This window comes from Centruroides vittatus, unplaced genomic scaffold (genome assembly GCF_030686945.1).
Source record: "Centruroides vittatus isolate TY-2023 unplaced genomic scaffold, ASM3068694v2 scaffold_1478, whole genome shotgun sequence".
Lineage (NCBI taxonomy): Eukaryota > Metazoa > Arthropoda > Arachnida > Scorpiones > Buthidae > Centruroides > Centruroides vittatus.
The window spans coordinates 461,834-485,236 of record NW_027122680.1 but is presented as its reverse complement, the minus strand read 5'-3'; the positions used below and the strand labels follow the sequence as shown (position 1 = coordinate 485,236).

The following is a 23,403-nucleotide window of genomic DNA, read 5'->3' as shown; positions in this document are numbered from 1 at the left end:
GTTTCATAAAGTTTTTCTAAAATAAACAGTGACAGACAATCAGTTAAAGCAGCAATTCTCAACCTTTTTAAGCTACAAGGACCAGTAAAATGTCTGAAAAAATTTACAGACCACTAAGGTTTTAAGAAATTAGGCCTACATTACTATGTGGATATTAGTAACATTTATGAAGTTGCCCATAAGTGGCTAAGTGGATAAAATCACTGAGTACTGGTAGAGTTGTTCGTGGGTTGGCACCTTCCTAACTGGCTGGCAACGTGGAGTTTTTCAGATTTCCTTCGTGTTTGTAATACTTTGTATGGGAAACTGGCCCCTATTTAAGTCCTCTGGAGAGGTATCTCCAAGCAGATCCAGGTATCTCCTTTATTTGGTTATGGTAGGCTTGTTGCCTACCATAACCAAATAAACCGAAACCAACATTTAGGATGTATTGTGCAATTTATAACATAATAAATCTGAATACATATGGAAGCATAATTAATTAAAATGGAAGCTATTGAAACCGAATAGTCATTCAATAAAGTTTTAATCTTTAAGTCTGCCTGCGGATCACCTGTCCCATCGTCTCGGACCATGGGTTGAAAAACGAGTTAAAGCATTGTATTGAATTTGCTGAATTGTACAAATCAAAACACACTTCAGGCACAATTTTCAATTTTTTTTTGTGATGAGATACTTTGAATTAATTAACTAGTCATAAACTTTTAATGTTAATTATCATTTTGTATTCATTAAACATTATAAACTCTCAAGAAAACTAAATTTGGTACTTAAGTCTTCAGGCTTTGTTCTGGCTACTGGTGACTGAATTTGGTCAAGTTTCAATATTTGGAAGGTGTTTTGGGCGAGTCTTTGAAAGTAGGGCAGTGCTGTCTGCTTGTGTGTTTAGTTTCTACTTCACTTTTAATTAATACAGTAACAAAAAATATTTTTTTGTTAATTTTATGTACAAATTTATTCCTCTATTTAATGTTCCTTACCTTCGGACTGCAAATACACCCTTCTGTTATTGTGACAATTAAATATGACCTAAAGCAAAATTGGGGAAACTGATCAAGCAAGGGTCTACCGGGACATAAGGATGATAACAGAAAGTAATCTGAGATTTATCCAGCAGTGGTTGAATGGATTAACTCACTGAACACTGGTAGAGTTGGTCATGTGGTGTTTCCAGTCTTTTTTCGTTTGTTTGTAATACCTAAAAAGGGGATAATTTCCCATAGAAAGTACTTTCTGGGAGGCAATCTCCTCAGCAGATTGCCCACAGATCTCTTCGTATACAAACAAACAATCCACAGAGATTTATGGTCACAAAGTTAGTGGCATTAAACCTTTATTTAAAAAGCACCGTTCGGTAAACCCAAAATTTTAAAGTTACAAGCAATATTTATTTGTAAAATTTATCTGCAAATGAAGTCGAAAAACTAATTTTCTTAAATTATCTTTTTATAGATGCCAGAAGAACAGGCTTTTAATGTTTTAGTTAGGATAATGTTTGACTATCATTTAAGAGACATGTTCAGAAATGGGTTCGAAGAGTTACATTTAAAATTATTCGTCTTGGACAGATTAATGGAGGTTAGTCTCGAGTAATTCCTAAATATATAAAGATTATTCCGATAATTCTTTAAAATACTAAGTCAGACGATTTTTAATAGGAACTTATTCCCGAAGTTTATGCTCACTTCATCGATTTGGGCATAGAAGCTCACATGTTTGCATCGCAGTGGTTCTTGACTCTGTTCACGGCAAAATTTCCACTCTATGTGGTATTTTACATAGTGGATATATTTTTGTTAGACGTAAGTATTTGCGATTTTCTCGTGATAAATTTTTTTTAGTTTATTAACGAGAGAATTATATTTTAGGGTGCGGATACTCTGTTTCAAGTTGCCGTTGCTCTGTTAATGGTAAGAAAACGATCCGTATTAATTTTGTTACGCAAGTTTTAATAGTAAATATATGTCCATACGAAATTAGTCTGTCTGTAATCGTTACTGGTATTATCTGTAAAACAATCCGAATGGGTCTTTTTATGAAATGTTTCTCTTAATTTACAGATGTCAAAAAAGGATCTGCTGGCTTTAGACTTCGAAGGAATTCTGAAACACTTCAGAGTGTCCTTGCCGAAAAAGTACAGGACCGAAGAGAGCGCCAGGTTCCTCCTGCAGACTGCCGTCGGCATCAAGGTGAGAATTAGACATGCCAAATCCTTTTTGTAGTCGGTCGGCCGGACGAACTAAAAGTAAATTGTTCGTGCAGCTAAAAAAATTGAAAAAGTACAAAAAGGATTACGTCGTCTTCAAAGAACAACAGAAGCAGCAAGAGGATCCTGTGGACGGATTAAAGGTAATTTTTTAAGTATTCAGTTGAATTTCTTTTGAGATTCGAGTGGTAACTCTGACTCCTCATTAACTCTTTTATAAGGCTTCGTTAGCAAAATGGTTTTTTTTATTCATTCTAATACGTATAATACGATGCATTAATATTTTAGAATGGGCCTCAAAGTTTTTTCTGGTAAGGGACTTTCAATATGAAAAATGCATTAGGACGAAAGAAATAAACACAAATCATTTGAAATAGACTGGACGGACACTTCCGTATCGATCAAGCTATCGTAAGTAGTTAGAATTCAAAATCTTCGCTTTTGCGAAAATAGATGCATTCTGTGAATTTTTTTTTTCAAGCGTTTCTCAAATATCTGCAATTTAATTATTAGTTGGCGGCAATTAAAAAAGGTCGATACTATCGTTTCACGTACACATTTGTATTAATTTTATCCATTCTTAGTGTAATTGTTACATCTATACGTAACTTAAAATTAGAGCCAGATAATAAATCTAGCTCCAGGCCATAAATAAGAAAGAGGAATAAATGCCGGAACGTTACAGAATACGTGTTGACCTTCGGAATTATCGACACGTCTGTTTAAAAAGTTTCCCATCCTAATATTTGTGTTTACATTACAACAGATAAACATTTAAACCATAAATTAATTTGTATTGTACTTTTTAATGTTACTAAATCAAAACTGGCAGAAAGTACCTCTGCTCGACGATTCGAAATTTTGCACGTTGGAAAATTTGGCGTACGGAAGAAATTTAGGACTATAAAAGGGTCGTGCACAAAGTAAAATTTAAGTGTTGCTAGGTTTTTTTCCTTTAAAATTCTTATTGTCATTTGCTCTTGTGTTAACACTCAGTCTAAAATATTAGACTAATTTGAAAAAGATTTGAAAGGAACAAAGCGATAATTTAATTTAAACGTTGGGAAACGATACGGCCAATTAGATTTGCACGGTTTTCGGATCAATTTACCGAGGCACGGAGTCGAAAATAATGTGTTTTAAATCATTCTAGCGATTATAATTTACAAGAAGTACGGTACAGTTTAGATGGTATCTAAGACAAAAGATTTGAGACTCGTATTGCTCAAAACATTTCATTTTATACGGTATTAATCGTATTGGCATAATTGTTATAATGCGGAGTTAGAAATGAGAATCTTATATTATCACGTGCAAACAATTGTGGATGCAGGTACGTCTGCGTGCAACCGAACACAAAATATCTTAATTTTTTTTCTTACTTGTTGTTTTTAAAAATTTTTTCACGCAGATACAGTGTCCTTTTTCCCAGGCATGCGACAGAGCAACCGGGTGGTAAGGGACAGAACCACGCACGTCCCGGATAGTCTGTCCGTGAAAAATCTCCGAAAAGTTGCCTGTCCGGATTTTATTCCAAGCCCCGGAGCGATAGTTTGATACTTTATCCCCCTTTGGACATTTTCCCGTCAAACAATTTGCAGTTACTTTTCACCAATAACAACTATTTTTTGTATTAAAGTAAAAAAACAAACCTTTCTCATAAGTTTTTATGGCCATCTTTCTTTGTGGTTAGAGGATGCAATATCCATTTCAATTTTGGGGTGATTTTGGGAAACAATACTAAGTTACGGCTCTAGTAGTGCTTGTATGACTTATGGCGAGTTACGGAAGTGTTCTTTTCCTATGTAGCGAGAAAATAAGAGACTGCTGGAGAGTAACATGCACCTGGAACAAGAAAATGACGACTTGGCACAGGAGTTGATAACCACGAGAATGCAGCTGAAGAAAGAATTAGAGGCCGTGAGTATGCCCGTCGGCGGTGTTAACGCTCACGCGTGTAATCGAGCGGTCGCATTCGGGTTAAAGTTATTTCGTATTTTAAGGCCGAAGAAAAAATCGAAGCTCTGACGAAAGAGCTACACACGAGTAAATGCTGTCTTTCGGAACTGGAGGATGAAAAAAAGAGATTGGACGTCGAAGTGACACAGGTAACGATTTAAGAAATTTTAAGATCCAGAATTTCTGCAAGAATCCATTTTTGTAAATTATTTTGTCGCCTCCAGCTGAAGGGAATGTGCAGGCGAGAGCTGCAGAGGGCCGAGACGGAAATATCTAGGAACAATCTGATAATATCCGAATATAAACAGGTACGTCGAAATATATAGAATGCGGCGCGTGCGGTCTGCGACTAAACCGTCGTCGTTATTTTATTAAGATATGCGGCCAGTTGAATTCGAGATTCGAGAAGGAACAGCAAGCGGCTAAAGAAATGATCGAAAAGTTAAGGGTAAGTTAGTTAAAATTTAACTTTTCGAATTTTGTACTTTGCAGTTGTCGACGAATCTTTCTTTTACTTTACCAGGCACAGATGAAAACTTGCGATAACTGTCGAACTGCACTCGACGCGCCGCAGTCGTTGCCGACGCAGCTTCCGGCAGACGAGACGGGCATCCCCGTGCAGGGTCCGAAACGCGAAGATTCCCAGGACCAAATAAGGGAACTTGAACTGGAACTGGCCCAGACCAAGCTGGCCTTGGTCGAGGCCGAATGTAAAAATCAGGTAAAGATAACTGTTTGTCTTTTCTTCTTTACGGCGAGCAATTGGGTCGCATTTCTCACTTTGCTCTCGACGAAATTCAGGACGTCAATCACCAGTTGAACGTGGCCCTGGCGGAACTGCAGTCCGTAAAAAACACATGGTTCCACAAGACCCTGTCGTCTATTCGAGACGCCACGAAAAAAGAATATGCGGTCAAAGAGGCAAAGGAAAAAGACGCCACCTGAATGCCGGAGAACGGACTTGTAAATTTGGCAAAGCACAACAAGGTTCCTTTGTACATTCCTTAGAGACTTATTAACGTGCAATATACCTTGTCTAATTTGTTACATTTTGTATTTTGTGTAATGTCGATATATAACTTCCCACGTCTGCCTTCCGATATTTTTCTTTGATGTAAAGAAGTCGTACATAATTCCCCCCCTTAAAAGTTTATATGCAACATTAAAAATATAATATAATATATATAGCAGAGAGCATTTAACAATTCGATCACAAAATGTATTTTCATTGGTACTTGCCTTTCAAGCATCATTATCAAATCCAATATCACAGTATTTTACGTAGTTTAAGAAAAATATATCCGTAATTACGACGTACACGATATATAAAAATAAATGTAGCACGGATACTTGAAACATTTTCGGAGAGTACGAATAGCGTTAATAAGCATCAATCATTATTATAAGGTGCCTTTTTAATGTGCGGAAAATGGCAGTCTGTTTTTGTTGTTTCTTCTCCGGATCGAAAATGTTTCAAATTTCTTGCCGTTCTCCGTATTCGTGCATAGTAAAAATTTTTAAGGAAGTCCATCTACGATATATATATTAAAAAAAAAATCCGTTTCTTCTTTTTCTCCGTCGAAAGACCGCACTATGGAATCTGCCGTTTTCCCTCCGTAAATAACACTTTTTGACTAATTCCTTCGAATTTCTTTTGATGATCGACGTTTGTTTCCTTTGGGTCGTCCCAATTTATTATTCTAGTCTAACAATGCGCGACGCAAGGTCGCAGAAAACGGTTTGTCTAACGTAGTTGTTCCGGTCGACCGCGTAGAATAGTCCGCTTAGATCGAGAGGTGTAATAGGCAAAAAAAAAAAAAAACAAAAATATGCAATAATTTATTAAAGTTAGTGTCGCACTCTGTCGTTATTTTTACCGTTCTACGGCACCGCCGGCAGTTGCCGGGAAGCAGTTTACGGTTATTGTATAAATTTATCGTTTTGTGTTTTGTTAACCGTGCGTCGGGCGTTCCGACCATTATTGTTATCCATACTCAAAAAAAATGGGAGCAACTAATGTTATGTATGTATCGTAATTCTAATAAAATTTTAGTTTTCTTGTGGATCTGTCCGGTCTGTTCTTTTCTAGTGTGGAATGCAGACTTTGTCTGTAATAAATTTTTTATTTTCAAGGTTATAAGTTAAGAGATATATGTACAGTTAAAAAAGTAATGACTAGTGTGTCATACTGCAACATTTACAAGGTAAGTTTTTTCATTCATTTTGTCAAATTAGAATTAAGGTATAGTAGATTCTGCTTATTGTCGCCTAATACGAATACAATAAGCAGATTCTACCGTACGTTACGCAGACAAATGCGGAATGTTTGAACGGAACGAAAATCAAGTAGCTAGCTACTAAGTAGGAAAATAAGTATTTTTCTGATTATCCGGGTTAACGATAGCTACGGCCGTATCAAAAGACCGCATCGGTGGTCACGGATACGCGACAAAAGTTTTCTTCTGGGCCCTATATTTCCGCCGTCTTAATGCGAACAGAAAATACAGGATGACCATTAACACGGCAGACACGACGTACAGCATTATGCACAGACTGATGTCCATTCCGTTAAAATACCTAAATCTCCAACTTCCCAGCATTCTATTTTCGTTATATACTTGTACCTTTGTGTCGTCGAACAAAATGGAATAGTGATTTTCCCGTCTTTCTGACCGCGTGACGTCTTTGACTTGCACGATGTGGGATCTTCCGTAAAACCGGCCCAAAAACTTTAACACGTTCTGAACGTTCCAGGTTTCCGATTTGTCGTCTCTACATTCCGGACATAGTTTTGCGGGAGGAAACTGAACTTTTGGATGCCCAGGATCGTTGGTGTTTAAGTCGTTGGCCAGTCTCCCGTTGACCCTGTTGTGCGCCTTCCATAGCCACAGTATTGTGTCGTCTTGATTTTGCAGTTCGTTTTCCATATTGCTTGCCATATTTTGGAAGTGTTCCGAACAATCTGCGCAGGTGAAAAAATACTTGACGTATCCTCGAATGGCAAAGAGTGCCTCGTGAGAGTCGTTCACGATACCTGAAACGAATACAAATTCCATTAATAGAATAGTTATGCATATCTTCTAAATTGTTATATCATTAGGTAAAATGATTGTGTATTGTAAATACAGTTTGAGAAGTTGTAGAATAGTTCAGTTATTAAAGGTAGTTCCTCCTCTTGGCTAGAAACTTTGTCCGAAGTCGCACGTAACCCGATCGGACGGGCACCCAAATCATCGAATTAATCGCCTTACGTTTTATCGAGACACGACTCACCAGAGCAAATGGAGAAAAAAAAATTGGAACCTCTTCTGCATGCAATTTAAGTGCCCTTAATGGAACCAACCGACAAACTTTAGAACACCCATATAAATATCTGAAAGATGTTGAATTATCCAGTAATGGCAACCGAAATAACACGATGTCTTAACTAGTAATACTGGGAGAATTACTCATAATTCAAGTCATCAACTTGTAAATTGAAATAAGCCAGTTTCCTGGTGCAATGAACAATATTTTCAATCAACCTACATCTTGACACTGTAATATCAGTTTTTCCAAATACCCAAATATATAAAACAACTTCTCACAGTAAAACCTTTTTTTATATCCAAGTATGAACAGATTTAGACAAAACTAATGTTTTGTCTAAATCTGTTTGTACTGGGATACGGGAACAACACTAGCAGTAGCACGTATGCTGAAAATTATTTTAAACACATTCTAGTATCTATGAAACCATGCCAGTACTTATTTTTCAACTTGAACACCAACTATATAGTGTAGTGTAAAGTTGCAATTTAAACACAACACATTGTTTGTTTGAATTCCAGTTTCGAATTTATACTGGTCTGACGAAAACCATGATAATGGTCGAAAATGTTAGTTTCGTTTAAATCTGTTCATACTGGGATATAAAAAAGGTTTTACCCAAATATATGACTTACTGGTCAGAAATGACACTGCAACATTCTGGCAGGTTTCTTTTGCTGTAAGTTATGAATAGGCAACACCTATCAAGAAATGATTATTAGTCTGTAAAAAACTAATAAAATTCAAGTTAATAGACTTTCCCATTAAGACATAACTATATCCAATTTTCTCTAGTTTTGCAGATAAATATAAAAATCTTTGTTTTGGCTAATTTAATGGAAGAGATTGCTTTCAAAAATTGCTACTGTAGCAATTTTTGAAAGCAGTCAGTTGAGACACTCCAGTTAGAGACAAGATTATTCAAATATTGTTTTTTTTATGTGAACAACAGCATTTTTGACACTTGTTTCTTTTCTTCTATTGTAAAGGCAAAAATGCTGTATGTGATGATTCTGCTCCAGCACTCCTACCATAAACAACTGTTTTAAATTTAGCAAACCACTTTTGGCCTTGAAGAAGACCAGATCAAACCCTCATTACACAACTCGAGATATTTCAGACATAGTGAAGTCATCAAACAGTACTGTATTTGAACATTTGAGGTATCCAAGCTTCTTTAAGACTTAACAGAAAAGAACTTACAGGATTGCATCTCCATTTTCGTTCTATTGAAAAATGGAATAAAAATGACCCTTTTCTGAAATGTTTAGTAACAGGTGATAAGAAAATGGACTACCGTTAAAAACTCCAAAGGCCAGTCTTCATCCAAAGAAGGTCATGCTCACTGTCTGGTGGGATTGGAAAAGAATCCTGAACACTGAGCTGCTTCCACAGAAGCAAACAATTGATCCCAACAATATTTAACATGCCAAGTGGGAAAAACATCCAGAACTGGCCAATAGAAAAGGCATTGTGTTTCATCAAGATAACAACAGACGGCATGTTCATAATGGACATGTCAAAAAATTATTGGAACTAGGCTGGGATGTTTTACCCCACCTCCCATACTCACCTGACCTCGTCTTGTTGGATTACCATTTGTTTTGTTCTCTGCAGAATTCCCTTCATGATAAAACTTTGGAAGCTTGCAAAACCCACAAAGTAACGGTTTTTGTGAAACTTTCCAGTTCTTTCCGCAAAAAAGAGGGCATCATGAAGACAAGTCATTAAAAACAATGGTGCATACATAGGTCGCTTTCAAAATAATCAAGCTAGCTATTTTAATATTTATATTTTCTACGTTATTTACAATTTGTTTCAAAATGAAAAGATAATATATTTAAAATCACTAAGATTTTGTAAAATGAAAATTAACTGGTTAATGGATCTATTATACTATATACCACCTGTACACCATAATTACAGTAGAGCATCATTTATCCGAATCAATTGGGGACTGGGGTTGTTCGGATAACCGATTATGTACGAAAAATATATTAACCTATCCGATGTTGAAATTTTTCTGCATTCTATGTCACTCCTTGTTGAATTTTCGCCGATTTTTAAGCCTAACGAAAATTTTTAATAATAATAATCGAGGCTATTGTATTGTTAAAAATTATTTCTTTATTTTGTACGAACAAAATAAATATATTGAAAAATATAAAAACAAACTAGATTAACTTCTAAAGTATAATTTTTATCAAAAACGTTCGATTCAGCACGACACAGTCTGACTGGAACTCTTTCAGATAAATGACGCTCTATTGTATTTTAAATCTCTTCTGTATATGAAAATTTGAGAAGAATGAATGACTTTTCTATGAATCTCACACTTTGGGTATGTTCATAAAGTCGAACAAGTTAAATGAGAATGTTGTCATTGTTATACCTATTTAGTTATAAACAAATCAAAGTCTAACAAAATGGCTGTTTCTAAAATCAAAGATATGAATGTTGCTAGTGCAGCCTTATCTGAAATATTTTCTTTAGAAATAACTGTCCACCTGAAGCAATCTATCATTTCACTTTTTAATCTACAATATAAATCTACTGAAGTGTTTAAAAACATTGTTAGAGATATTTACTTCATTAAGAAAATGGAACCTGGTGATATCAAAGTTCACAAAGGAAAGAGTTTTGTTTGAAACATCACCACCACAGAGCACTGAGCAAGACTACTACTACTTTTTGACCAATTCCTTAATAACATGTTTAACTCGTTTGACTTTACAAACGTACCTTTTGTGTCCTTACTGTACATTAATGGTTTCCAGATGTTGACAACAAATGCAATGATTTCTTCTTACCCATTTTGAAGGGTTTTCAGTAACACCAACCTTTGCCTACGGTCACCATCCAGCACCCCTGCCTCCCACTTACTTATTTTTGCCTCCCCTACATTTGCTCGCTGCTCCCAGGGAGCAATAGCACCCACTTTGGGAACCACTGTTTTAGATTTATGGCTGTGTAATTTGTGACTTTTAATATCAATTGCTGATTATTATTGTGGAAATAATCAGAATACTTTTGGATAATTTAACTGATCAAGTAAGCATCTATTGATCCACTATATGTAAATTTCAATCATCTTATCAGTTTTGGGATTCCTTTAAGTTAATACAAATTATTCTCTATAATTTCACTTCCACCTCCCATTTATGAATTGCTGCAATTAGTAAGATGAGTTCGAATTCTTCACCTGGAAAGAATCTAATTAAAAATTGTTTGAAAATTGTTATCCTATATGGTAAGCAGATATTACTGAATTTATTTAATAAAATTGACAGCTCTACTACTTATCCTGAATCTTGCAATACAATTAACCTTTGATTTTCAAAACAGAGGGTAATTTTCCACATAAGGTCTTATCTGATTGAGTAGCAAGTATTATATCATAAAGCCAATTCTGACAATGGTTATGTATATGAAAACCCTTGAATCAATTACGTTTTGCCATTTCAATGCATTTATTTTTTAAATATTTCTATTGCTGCTGAATTCAACTTTATCTCCTTAGAACTCAAATGCAGTGAATCAAATTCAAAAAGAAACAAGTGAAATGAAATGAAAAGAGAATTTCCTTTCATTCTCTTTTAGGTATTATTTAAATGCAACATGCTTTTTTTATTTTTATGCACTATTCATAACTAAGCAGAGAAAAATAACACTTAGCAAATTAATTACGAATGAACTACTTGACAGTTTAAAACACTCCTGCAATAAAAGGGCTGGATGAAAATATATGGAATTTCAAAATAGTCTTGTTATTCACTACAAAATTTGTTCAACAGATTGCCCTCAGATAAGGCATCTTAATGTATCAGCCATCTGTCCGTCATCCAAACTCCTGGCTTGCTTGCTCAGGTTCAATTTTTCATCGGCAGTATGTCCTGGATATGTTTGATCCCATTATAAGTTGTAGATTTTTCAAACAAATAAGTAAAAATAGCCAATCATAATAAATAAAACCATTAAAAAATTCAAAATAAAGCAAGCAATGAAATATTTGCAGGGATTAGATTAGGATTTACTTTATTTTTTTGAGCATATGATAAGTAACATATCTTTTAATAAATTAAGCAAATTTGATCAAACCCTAGCAATTTTTTCCAAAAGGAAACATACAGCTATAGACCAAATGGATAATCCATAATCAATGCAAGACTGACAATTAATAATAATAAAAAGGCAGCTCTTAATGCAATTTTAGATGAGACGGAATATTATGACAATTTTGTAAACCTGTGTCTAATAGCCAGAGATTTAAAAATCATATCGATACCTTAGGATTTAAAAAAATAAGTTTAATATCAAAGTCATTCAATGATCTGGGAATAAATGTAATTAATAGGAAGAGTCAATGGAAAAAGTAGGTAAAGGAGGATTGCAAATTAAAGCAGAAAACATTTTCTGTATATTAATACTGAGGTTAACAGATTAAAATATGTTTTTTAGCAAGCAAATATCAGACAAAAAGTTCTTATGTCATTGGCATAAGCTACAAGGTGGGATTTAATATGGCAAAGATTTTTCTCAATATATATTAACAAAGGCCACCAAGAGCAGATCCTTGTTGAACACCACAGAACTAAAATTGAGAAATGTAAAATCAAAATACAGTAGGTGGTTTTGAATTTTCATAGCAAAAAGTAATTATTGATCCAATGATTCATTCATAGCTCAATATCATATATATATATGGAGCAAGTCAAGAAAAATATTTAGCAATGCCTTAGATTCCATTTTACCAATGTGAATATACCGTATTTTACAGACTATAAGACACACTTTTTTTTTTTTTTAAATTGCTTAAAAATCAAACCTATAAGACGCTACGGACTATAAGATGCGCCTGAATTTTCGAGGCAATTTTTCGAAGAAAAAAGTCTCTCTTTTAGTCCGTAAAATACGGTATATAACATAACAGAATTGCTTAATCTCAAAACTATTAATGATAAAAGACAAAGTTTGTTTCAGATTTGTAGTTGTAGAATAATGGCAAATACCACAACAACTGTGCAGGATCCTTTCTCAACCTTTGGAGTGCAGTATAATTTTATATGCAAAAATAAAAATTTTCATTTCTAAGCATTCAGTGTATTTGAAAGTGTACATTGTTACTTTTTTTTACTGTTATACAAGCAATCTGTGTTTTTGTACAAAGTCACTTCAAAGCAAAATTAAATGATGTAACTATAACACATAATACACGTGATTAAGTTTTTAAGAAAAATTACCTTTTTGATATTTATAGTGAGCTTGAACTGTAAGTGTATGAAATAACATCCACAAAGAACAAGGATATCCACGAAAACCAGGCTTGCTTCCTTTGCAACCTTGCCAATCACGTCTTGGTGGTAAATATGCTTTTTTACTCTAAAAATAAATATATTTTATATTCTGAAAACAAAATACAATTTTACAAATGTATACCAACTTGCAGAAGGACCATATTCTCCATCATTTTTTCAACATTAATTTCAGATTTTTGTTCTAAAATCCAAAGGTATAGTTTATTTAAATATCTCATTATTGGCAATCTACCTGGAAAATACTAAATATAAAATAAAATCAGTCAATCGTTATACTAAAAATTTTAATTTTTAAAATTATTTGATCTTTCTTCTTACTTTGATAAGAATACTGATAAAATTTTTAAGTGCATTCAGTTTCTCTCCTCTCAATACTTCATGTACACCAACTTCTTGACGTAATGAATAATTCAAAGCATTTTCTAAATCTCCCATATAAACATTGTTAGAATATCTGATAATATTACAGAATTTCTACATTACAAACTATTTTAGAGTTTTTTATTCTATGATCAATTACTCTAAAATAAACTTACTGAATATTATTTCCCATTACAGATATAGTTATGTGTGATGATTCATCTGGTAAAACATGGACCTGTGATAATTTTGGATTCAATATTTGTAGAAATGTTTCCCTGTAATTATCTTTGCCTTGATCACTTAAAAAAACAAAAAAAAATCAAATTTACACTAAAAGATTATTACTCATGCTCATCAGTATTATATATATACAATATTTTCTTCTATTGTGCAACTCTGGGCCATTTTAGTTTGAAAACTGTCATATTCTCATAGTACACCCTACATTATAATTTTACTGTATTTATATATATAATATTTTAAGAAATGGATCTAATAAAATACCATACAGATATTAATAATTTAAATATTTTTATGAAGTACCGTATATCTTGGCAGATAAGACGACCTTTAGATGAGGTATAAATTTTCATCGAAGTTTTATAGTTTTACCATATATTCTGTCCTATAAGATGACCCCCAAACTATCAATGGCCTATGAATTTAGTTCAGATCAGTGATCATCTGGATAATAATACTGTATAGTGTATACAGAATTATGTCCTATTTGTAATTTTTTGAATGAACAAATTTTATTTTTCTTGCAGCCAGCAGCACTGTTTTGCGATTGTTGCAAACATTTGCACTGATTTGGCACTTGGGTAATGACTGACTATTCACAAAAACGTTGTATGGACTATTCTATTTTGTGCACATACCCTACTCTCTACTAGTAAATAATTACAGTTTGTCCATTTTTTTTTTAATAATGGTTTTAATTTATATAAATTTCAATCTAATTTTTTTGTATCTGTCCTATAAGACAACCCCAGATTTTGGGGGCCTTTTTTTATGATTCAACTATCATCTTATCTGCCAAGATATACGGTATAAAATTTATCATTCCAGCCATCATTCCTTTACGAATTCACTCTGAAAAAGTAAATTTTTTTTTTTTTTTTACAAAAAAGGATATGCTCACTTCTCTTGTTTTCCACTAGAGGCAACACTGTCCTTTCACAATAATGTAATAATTCTAAGAAACTTTAAATGAAATGCCAATATGGATGGCATTAATTATAAATACTTTACATAAAAATTAATAAAATTCTCAAAATGATTTTGCATAGTCACTTTCTACATTAAATGGTTTGTTTTGGAAGCATATGTGTGTTCATCAGTGTAAAGTCATTCATCCCCCTTTTCTAAATTAAAGAAACAAAATTGGTGAGCACTTTTTGAATTAAATATTAATTCCTAGGCATTGTTAACTATTGATGCTGAAGGAGGATAAAACTACTGAACTGGTAGCTGAATGTGGGTTTGCACTTATCAATGGGCCTTTTGGATTTTCTTCGTGCTTAACATCTAAATAGGCCAGTTCCCTTAGAAAGTCCTCCCAGGAGATAAACCCCTTGATGGATCACCCAAATGTTGCATTGCCTTATTCTATCAATCTAATGTGAAAAATAAAAAAAAGTTTATTTTCATGATTGTAAAAGATTGTCATGATAATTTAAAAATAAAATATTGAATGCAAAAATAAATTGTGCTTGTGTGAATTATCTACAACTGTGTAAAATAACTGTTTATTTAGTAAAACAAATTTTAGCTAAAGATTGTTTTTATAAATATTTCAGAACAAGTATTAAACTTTAAATATTAACTGTTATAAAATGATAGTCATAAAAAAAGATACAGTAGAACACTAATCAAAGTTCCACATCATCCAAGAAGAGCCAGTAAATGTAATACATTAACTTTCCTAAAATTCATAAAAGCTTTGCTGTGAATTTACTGAGCAAGCAGTTAAGGAGCTGATGACCGTTGGAATTGACATGAGTCACACCAACCTCCTGTCTCTCTGGCTATTCAGTGTGTTACCAATGTTTTAAATCTTTGTGATATTCAAGATGTAGTGAAAGATAGACTTGTAACAGAGGAAAAAGAAAGTGAGTTGTTATATATTTTTAATCAAAAATGGCTGTAGTTGCCTATTTTGTTTTCATTTATACAAAATAGTATCACTCCACTTTAGCTTAGATAATTAGGATACTACTGTATATAGTCAAAAAATATCAAATGATTACCTTTTAAAAATCTTTATGTTTACGTTATTTCTTAATTCAAGTAGCACTGGTAAAGCCGAAACTGTTACATATTGTTTGATTTCCTCAAATATAGTCTGATTTGAAAGAACTCTCACAACGTTTGAAATATTATCTTGAAAAAGATCCAATATTACCTTAAAAGAGAAAATAACAATACATAAAAAGTTTCTTTCTCAGAATAATAATAATTAAAATTTAAAATAAGGAAATTTAATATAACAAACATTCAATTGATCTCATTTGGACAATTGCCAAATTTCATATTCCCATAATTGACATTTTGTTTCTCGTATGTATTTTTTATTATTATTAAAGTCATTAGATTAATTGTGCCGCTCACTTGCCAAATCGATTAACTCCATAAAACAAAAAGTGGAGAAAAGTGAAAAAGTAATATACATTCTTCTTTAAAATTCCTTTTTAACTATAAATTCAAATAAACTTTGTAGAATGTATTATTGTAGATATAGCTTTTATTTAATGACATATAAAATGTATAAAATAGCATAGATATTCTATAATCGTCGTTATTATTACGATTTTGGTATGATTGATGGAGTTAATCGACTTGGCAAGTGAAAAACCTAGTAACATTCAGTTCAGTCAGATTTTGCAAACTTTATTATTATAGAAAATGTCATTATCATACATTTTTTATTAAAGATTTTTTTCAAAAATGAATAACTGTTCTGTTACTGTTATTATACAATGGTGGTTATTATTATTTTGTTTAAATTGATTATTCAGCAACGTAAATGATGTCTTCTTCGTCAGCTGTATTTGAGGTCCCATCATGTCGATTTGCTCTTAAATTTTTATAAGAATCAGGTTTAATAGGAATAATGAAAAAAATTATTTTCAGTTTCATCCATCTTGATATAACAGTATAACTTTTTTTTTCTAAAAACAATCGTTCAATATTTCAAGTATATTTACTTCTGCGGCAGTTGGACTATAACTAACCAATTTCTTTTACTTACTTTTTGTGATGAGATAACATTAAATAATTTACCATTATCTACAAGGCATTAGTTAGCATGCACTGAGACTGCAATATTGCAGTGTGTGCTGACAGATTTACGTTACAGTAAGGAGTTAATTAGATTGGCTCCTGAAAAAATAAAAATTTTTTCGATGGCCAATATTAAAAAAGTTAACAATCATTTATCTTCCTATATTAATATATGATAGCACATAATTATTATGAAATAATCAATGTTGAAAAATCAAAATAACATACTTTTCTACATAACATATAATTAATTAAGTAAAACACTTGAATTTAGTAGAAAATAATTTTTTTTTAATATTACATTAAGGGAAGTTATGATCAGTTGCTTTCATAAGAGCAGCATTCCATGAAAGATATAAACTATGAACATAAATTCCAAAAGAGCGATTTGCAATTCTCAATTCAGTTTTGTTAGGACCACTTTATTAGTTGGCATTGGTTTTTTGAGAAATTCTTTCCACCATTTTTTTTAATCGCAAAATGAACTTGGGTTCCCATTGGCAAATTTTGATAATTAGTGAATGTTGCATTGAGAATGCTTTCCAATAAGCTGTTGGCTTTTCATTTTCATTTGTTAGGGTCTATAGTAAATCAGAAAAACTGATTTTTTCAAGAGAAAGAAAGTTGCAAAAGCCAGTATAGTGAGAAAAGCTATGAAATGTGAATACCTCTACTGAATACAATACTCATATTTGACCAAATTATTATTTCAGCAATCCAAATAGTGCTGTTTTTTCCCAGACTTATCACAACAACTTTTATATGTTATAATTCTCTCTCTTTTTTTTTTTTAAATTCTTTTTTAGTACCTTTAACAAAATGCATTTCGGGCTCATATCGTCCCTCTTCAGTTGTTATATGATTGTTACATATTAAAACTATACAAAATAAAGGTACAAATAAATTCCTGATTTTATCAATAAAATTATTAAACTATAAATAATAAAACAAACTTACATTTGGCGTACAAATTAAATTATTAAATATACATTTGGCTTCAAATCTACAACCTATCACGACGACTTTTGTACGTTTTAAATTTGAGAAATAAACAGCGCTATTTGGGTTGCTGAAATAATAATATGAGTCCTCCTTGTTTGGGTCTATATCAAATTTGATTTAAAACTTCATTCATTATATACAAAGAAGTTATATTTATTTATAATAATCTTAGAAAAATTCTAATTTTCTGATGTAAATTTTTGCAAAACTAGTTTCATAAAGAAAGATCTTTTTCTTATATTTTATTTTTGTTCTAGGAAGATCACAAATTTGATGCAACAATAAGCATTTTGAATGTTTTAGCACTCAGTTATCAGTTATCAATTATCTATATTAACTCTTCAGTTATCAGTTATCAATTATCTATATTATAATTTAAAAAAAATTACAGTAATTTACAAATAGAACAACAAATAAAAACAGAAATTAATAGAAAATGCAATTCTCTACAGCCGAGATGGTAAAAATAATTTATCATTGAATATATATTAAAGTAAAATAAAAAAATAATTATTAATAGAGAATATAACTTTAAATAATACATAATCACCTCACGTCCAACAATTGAAGAGGGATCCTCTAAAATAACTATAACAGATGTGCTGTTTGGGAATTGCCGCCATAGTTGATTAATCGACATTGCTCTATAAAGTAAAGAAATTATTTTAGAAACAGCAATAAAAATTTAGGTTTTAAATTATTTATTTTTTCTTTCTTAAACATACCTGACAGGTAATAATGAAGGCCATGATAAGGGAGTTCTAATATTCCAAAGTGATGTTAAAATATTAATAAGTTCTGTTTTTATAAAAGTAACATTATGCTCTATTGCTATTTCATATTGAGGATCATCACTGCTGGATTGAATATTAAATACCTAAATAAATAATTTCATAATATTTTAATTTTGATATAAATTCAAAAACTCTTCAACAGCTGGAAGGATGTATAAACAGCATAACACTCAAAAGAACTTTAATATAAGAAAGAATATAGAGAAATGTTTTTGATATGTAAGTAAGATCTGTCAAAGTATCAGACATTCCAAATTGGAATATAAGAAAGGACAAGAACTATTTTTAATATTTCTGAATGACAAATATTTGCCCATATTCTTACTTATATTAAAGTTGGCTGGAGATATTTAAGGTTCTTTTGTCTGTTATGACATTTCATATAAACCCCAAATTATAAAACCACAACCACATAAACCCCGAATTATGTCAATATTTTCTTCAGAATCTTCTAAATTCTTCTGATTATTGATTAAGTGCCATTTTTTTTTAAACAATACTGTCTACCTTTAGGCCAAATTCTCTAGCTTAATTTTTCTTTGGTATAGCCCAATATTAACCAGTTTGTTAGGCTTTTTACTATTTTAATATTAATAAAATTTAATAATAAATTTTAATCAAAAGCAAAATACTAAATGACTGCACCTTTACTGTTGGATAAGCTGTAACTTTATAATTTCTGCACAACTGAACATTGATATCATCAGAACAATCTACCGCTGCAACCTTTATTATGTTTTTCCAACCTAAAAAAATATTTAAAATTCTATCAATAATAATTGAATTAAAATTATTCTTAATATTATTCAATAACAAAATGACCTAATTAAATTTTTATTTTCTTGAAAGTTATAAAAATTTGATTTAAAAGCTGCTTGTCATACAGCGATTTAGACCACCTGTTAACTTTACACCTTTGAAAATATTGCACTTTTAAAAATATATGAGGATTCTTCACACGTATTTTAGTAATAAAATTTTCCATTTTAATTATCTAAAAAAGCATTCTAGATTTTTATGTTAATAATTCTGATTTGCAAATTCCAGATTTGGATTATTTTTAATTTTTGTAATAAGTATTCCAAAATAGAATTTAAAAAACAGTATTATTTTTAAAAATAAATCATATAAGCTGTTTTCTTTGTTTGTGACACAATTCCATGTTTCTGTGTGAGGCCTTTGTAAACATGTTTTTGGTTTTGTTGTGCCATTAAATTTTGTCTTCTTTTTTTCCTCAACTTTTTTTGGGGGGGAAATTTATATTTCTTTTTATTTATAAACTTTCCTACAAAACTATTCATTGTATTTTACAAAAAGGGTCAGAAAAGTCAACAAATTTCTTTTAACTGACCATAAAAATTTAATTTAGCAAAAGAATCTGCGACATCGCTGTCTACACATCACCAAAAATATAGCCTACAACATATTTAAATTCACATTTGGTTATTTCCATTTTGAACGAAAATAAATATGTAATTAAATATTCAGTAAATGAATTATTTATTTAATTAATAAGAACATATGATCTAAACAATGATCTGCAACTTGCTAAAAATCAGCTAAGTGATGGTGTTACCATTTAATCAGTCATTGTCCCTTCACACAAATACCAGTAATTTACTTTATTACCTTTGACATAAAACCTAATGATGCGTAAAAATTTTGAAAGTATTTTGAAAATAAATGGGAGTAAACATCAGTATGTTTCTTTGAATATGAATATTGTTTTGTTAGGCTGGAAGCACATTGATGCAGCAAAAAGTCTTTATACAAAACATTTTTCTAAAGGTAAAACAGTGTAGCACACATTGATTAGTCGAAATGTTAAAAAAAACATTTTGTTTAACTTTAAGCAAATTTATTTTATTTGGTGGTGTATGCACACTGATAAAGCAAAATATCTTTATACAAATGTCTTGCTACTCTCTTTTGAACATGACCAGTAATCAGCTGTTGCAATTCCAACATTGTACAATTCTTGTATGGCAATGAATGTAGATATGTCAGGAAGCATTGAAGAAAATAAAGATAAATTAACAAACAATGAGACCAAATTTGAAATTTTACTTGATTAAGTTTAATTATTTTCATTTCGGAGCATTACACCAGATGAAAGATTGATTATTATATTAAGATAAAACAAATTGGAAAAAAATTGTATAAATATAAAGTTTGTAAATGATATCTTTGTTGCCACAATCCTTTTGTAAAGTCATAAAGAATGTCTTCAATTAAAACAATTAACTTTTATGCATCTATCTCCATATCATCTAATAATACATAACATTTGCATAAAGATGTTTTTGCTGCAACAGTATGCATCTAGCCTTACAGATCACTCTACTAAAAATTACTTTATTTACCATTTGAGAAAAATTTTAACTTTTGTAATATTTCTATAAAATATGATGGGACAAGTCAATACAAAGATAAATAAAGAAAAAAACAAAATTGATTTCATTAAGGTTAAGGATCAAAAGAAAACCAACAATGAAATTTGTGGACACCACAATGGAAGCAATTATTCAATGTACGAGCATGTCCAAAAGTAAGATACAATCTTTTATAACAAATAATATTAAAAAGTTAAATTACCCATTTGAAAATACACTAAGCTTTTTTTTCTACACTATTCTTAGTCTAAAAACTTTTCCCAATAGGAGACAAAAGCAAAAATTCCGTTCTGAAAAAATTTTCCATTTAGGTAACATGAAAATTGAGAAAACTATACATGGCCAGCCCAATGATCAAATATAAACTCATGACCAAGTACCCATTCAGTAGTTTTATCCACTCGGCCACTGATAGGCATTATTTATAATAAAAGAGGTTCATACCAATTTTTACAGTCAAACCTGTTTTTATGCGATGGATAGGGACCGCATTAAAAAAAAAACGCATAAAAAAAATTGCACGAAACTTCACGAGTGGCTATAAAAAATACTTTTCGCAACACAATTAAAAAAAATATTTTTTTTTTATGCGGTCAATAGGAACCGCATAAAAAAGTCTCACATAGAAAATAACTCAAAACTGTACAAAACAGAATTTATTGACAACAGATGTCAGCACTTGACTGCATCGTCTTGTCTATCGTCTGTTTTACATATTTTTGTCCAGGTGGTGTTTTGTTGACTTAAAAAATAAATTATTTCATTTTTCACATATTCATGCAATAATATTACTGTAATAAGTTCATTTATGCTATAATAAGTCAACGTGAGACATGACAAATCGCACGAGACTAGTCGCCAACTATAGCGCACAAAAAAAGACCGCATAAAAACAGGTTTGACTGTATATAAAACCGTGAGTTCATACCATGATTTTATATAAAAAAAATTGTTAGAAATTTTTTTAGTTTGTCCTTAATTCAAATTAAAACTTAATCCTGAGATTGTCTCATAATATTTTTATTTTTTGTTACATATTCATTTCTTTATATAAAAAAAGTGAAAATTTTATAATAATTTTTGAAATTTTGCATTCATTACTGCTTTTTTGCATTGTAGCACTGAACATTAAAGTGCATAAAATTCAAATTCATCTTTTTTATTGTCTGTCTGTAAAAAAGTTTATTATTCCTGCTGTTATATTCATTCTAACATTGAGACATTTTCTTATTCACATGAGTCTTGTGAGAAGGGAGTGAATATTAATTAAGATAGTTCTAATGGGTGTGTAACTAAAAAAGCTTATGCACCTCTGATATAAAGCATGAAATATCTGTCCAATATTACAGTAATCAATTTAACATTATAAAAGTTATTTTCAAGACAATGTCAAATTTGAACTCAGCATAATTCTAAAGTATTATTTTAGATACATACAGGCTGTCCAAATGTTACTGTGCAATGGAAAAGGTTTAAGTAAAATTTTATACATGATATTGTAACTTCTCCTACAGCAAATGCTAGAAATGTCTCCCAGATACTCCAAAATCTAGGAGGGTTGTTGTCCAGACACCCAGCAAGCCAGATTCCACAAGAGATTATGTGATCAGCAAAGAAATCTTTCAAAAACTGTAGTCCAAAACCCAGAACACATGTAAGCAAGCAGTAATATCATCTTAGTGGCATAGCAAGGGGGTGTATCATGCACCGCCATTTGGGCACCCCTCTGCCATTCGCAGAGGGGTGCCCAAATGGTCTCCAAGACAAACTATATGTGTTTCTGGAGGGGGGAGAGGGGTGCCAATAAAGTGTTGGGCGCCAGTTATGTTCGCTACGCCACTGTATCATCTACCACAGAGTGGAACACAGGACATCTTACAGATCTTGTATACAATGCCATACATATAATTTCATGTCATTACAAATTTCTTACTGCATAGTAACTTTTTAGACACTCTTGTTACAAAAATTTTTTTATATTTTTAAGAATATACAAAGTATTTTCTTCTAGTTTTTTTTTTAAATTTAAGCATAAACAAGACACCTACACCAGCATACCTCAAATTACTAATTTTTACTAATGTTTTTATCTGTAAATAATAGACGTCTTCAGGTATATATATATAACAGAACAAAATAGACGAATTAAAATTGAACAAAGTTTTACGAACACATTACAAATTCAGTTTACAATAATTTACACTGATTAATTTTTAAATTTAGCACAAGGAAATCAGTTTATATGATATTAACTCGATTATATAAATAAATAATAAAATAGAAATTATCAAAATGAAGAAGTCTTATTTAGAAGCAAAATTGTTAATGCTTTTAGATTCAAAACATATAATAAATTATCCTTTCCCATATTAGTTTAGATTTTAAAATCATACAAAATTTTGGAGTTATTAAATTCTTTTAGTTGAATTACATTACAGTAGAACCCCCTATAACACGTGTTCATATAAGACAGATTCATATAACACAGCGGAAAAATTGTGATTGTGTTCGTATAACATGCTAAAAGAGGATTGTATAACATGGTAAAAGAATGAGAGATTGTCATGGCCGACTCGTGTCTCGACAGGATTGGTCGAATCTGGACAAATAGTGGACATTGCACAAACCATTGAGTTTAAACAAGCAGCGAACCTACTAAAAAAACAATTATTATTCAACAGCCATAAAAATTACATTTCTATTAATGATGTCTCCAAAGTTCAGTGAATTTTTCGCAGAAAGAATAACCTATCAGGAAATGCATCTGCTGTTCAATGAGC

General features: G+C 31.4%; 2 protein-coding genes across 5 annotated transcripts in view; one reads left to right on the top strand and one right to left on the bottom strand.

The window, feature by feature from the left end:
* LOC136987145 (rab GTPase-activating protein 1-like) overlaps positions 1-5,350 on the top strand; it is a 33,286-nt gene extending 27,936 nt beyond the window's left edge. For all 3 annotated transcript variants that reach the window (XM_067284822.1, XM_067284821.1, XM_067284823.1), the window contains exons 15-25: positions 1,453-1,578; positions 1,659-1,802; positions 1,869-1,910; positions 2,061-2,189; positions 2,263-2,349; positions 4,016-4,126; positions 4,210-4,314; positions 4,390-4,473; positions 4,542-4,613; positions 4,689-4,886; positions 4,967-5,350. In XM_067284822.1, the coding sequence (XP_067140923.1) occupies positions 1,453-1,578; positions 1,659-1,802; positions 1,869-1,910; positions 2,061-2,189; positions 2,263-2,349; positions 4,016-4,126; positions 4,210-4,314; positions 4,390-4,473; positions 4,542-4,613; positions 4,689-4,886; positions 4,967-5,110 (1,242 nt within the window). In that variant the 3' untranslated portion in view covers positions 5,111-5,350. The remainder of the gene's footprint in view (positions 1-1,452; positions 1,579-1,658; positions 1,803-1,868; positions 1,911-2,060; positions 2,190-2,262; positions 2,350-4,015; positions 4,127-4,209; positions 4,315-4,389; positions 4,474-4,541; positions 4,614-4,688; positions 4,887-4,966) is intronic.
* A 918-nt stretch (positions 5,351-6,268) lies between these two features.
* The window catches only part of LOC136987146 (sulfhydryl oxidase 2-like), a 31,975-nt gene continuing 14,840 nt past the window's right edge, over positions 6,269-23,403 (bottom strand). For both annotated transcript variants that reach the window (XM_067284825.1, XM_067284824.1), the window contains exons 2-10: positions 18,876-18,976; positions 18,162-18,313; positions 17,987-18,080; positions 15,402-15,556; positions 13,326-13,451; positions 13,108-13,243; positions 12,915-13,031; positions 12,715-12,853; positions 6,269-7,199 (exon numbers count right to left, since the gene is read on the bottom strand). In XM_067284825.1, coding sequence (XP_067140926.1) covers positions 6,601-7,199; positions 12,715-12,853; positions 12,915-13,031; positions 13,108-13,243; positions 13,326-13,451; positions 15,402-15,556; positions 17,987-18,080; positions 18,162-18,313; positions 18,876-18,976 — 1,619 coding nt within the window. In that variant the 3' untranslated portion in view covers positions 6,269-6,600. The remainder of the gene's footprint in view (positions 7,200-12,714; positions 12,854-12,914; positions 13,032-13,107; positions 13,244-13,325; positions 13,452-15,401; positions 15,557-17,986; positions 18,081-18,161; positions 18,314-18,875; positions 18,977-23,403) is intronic.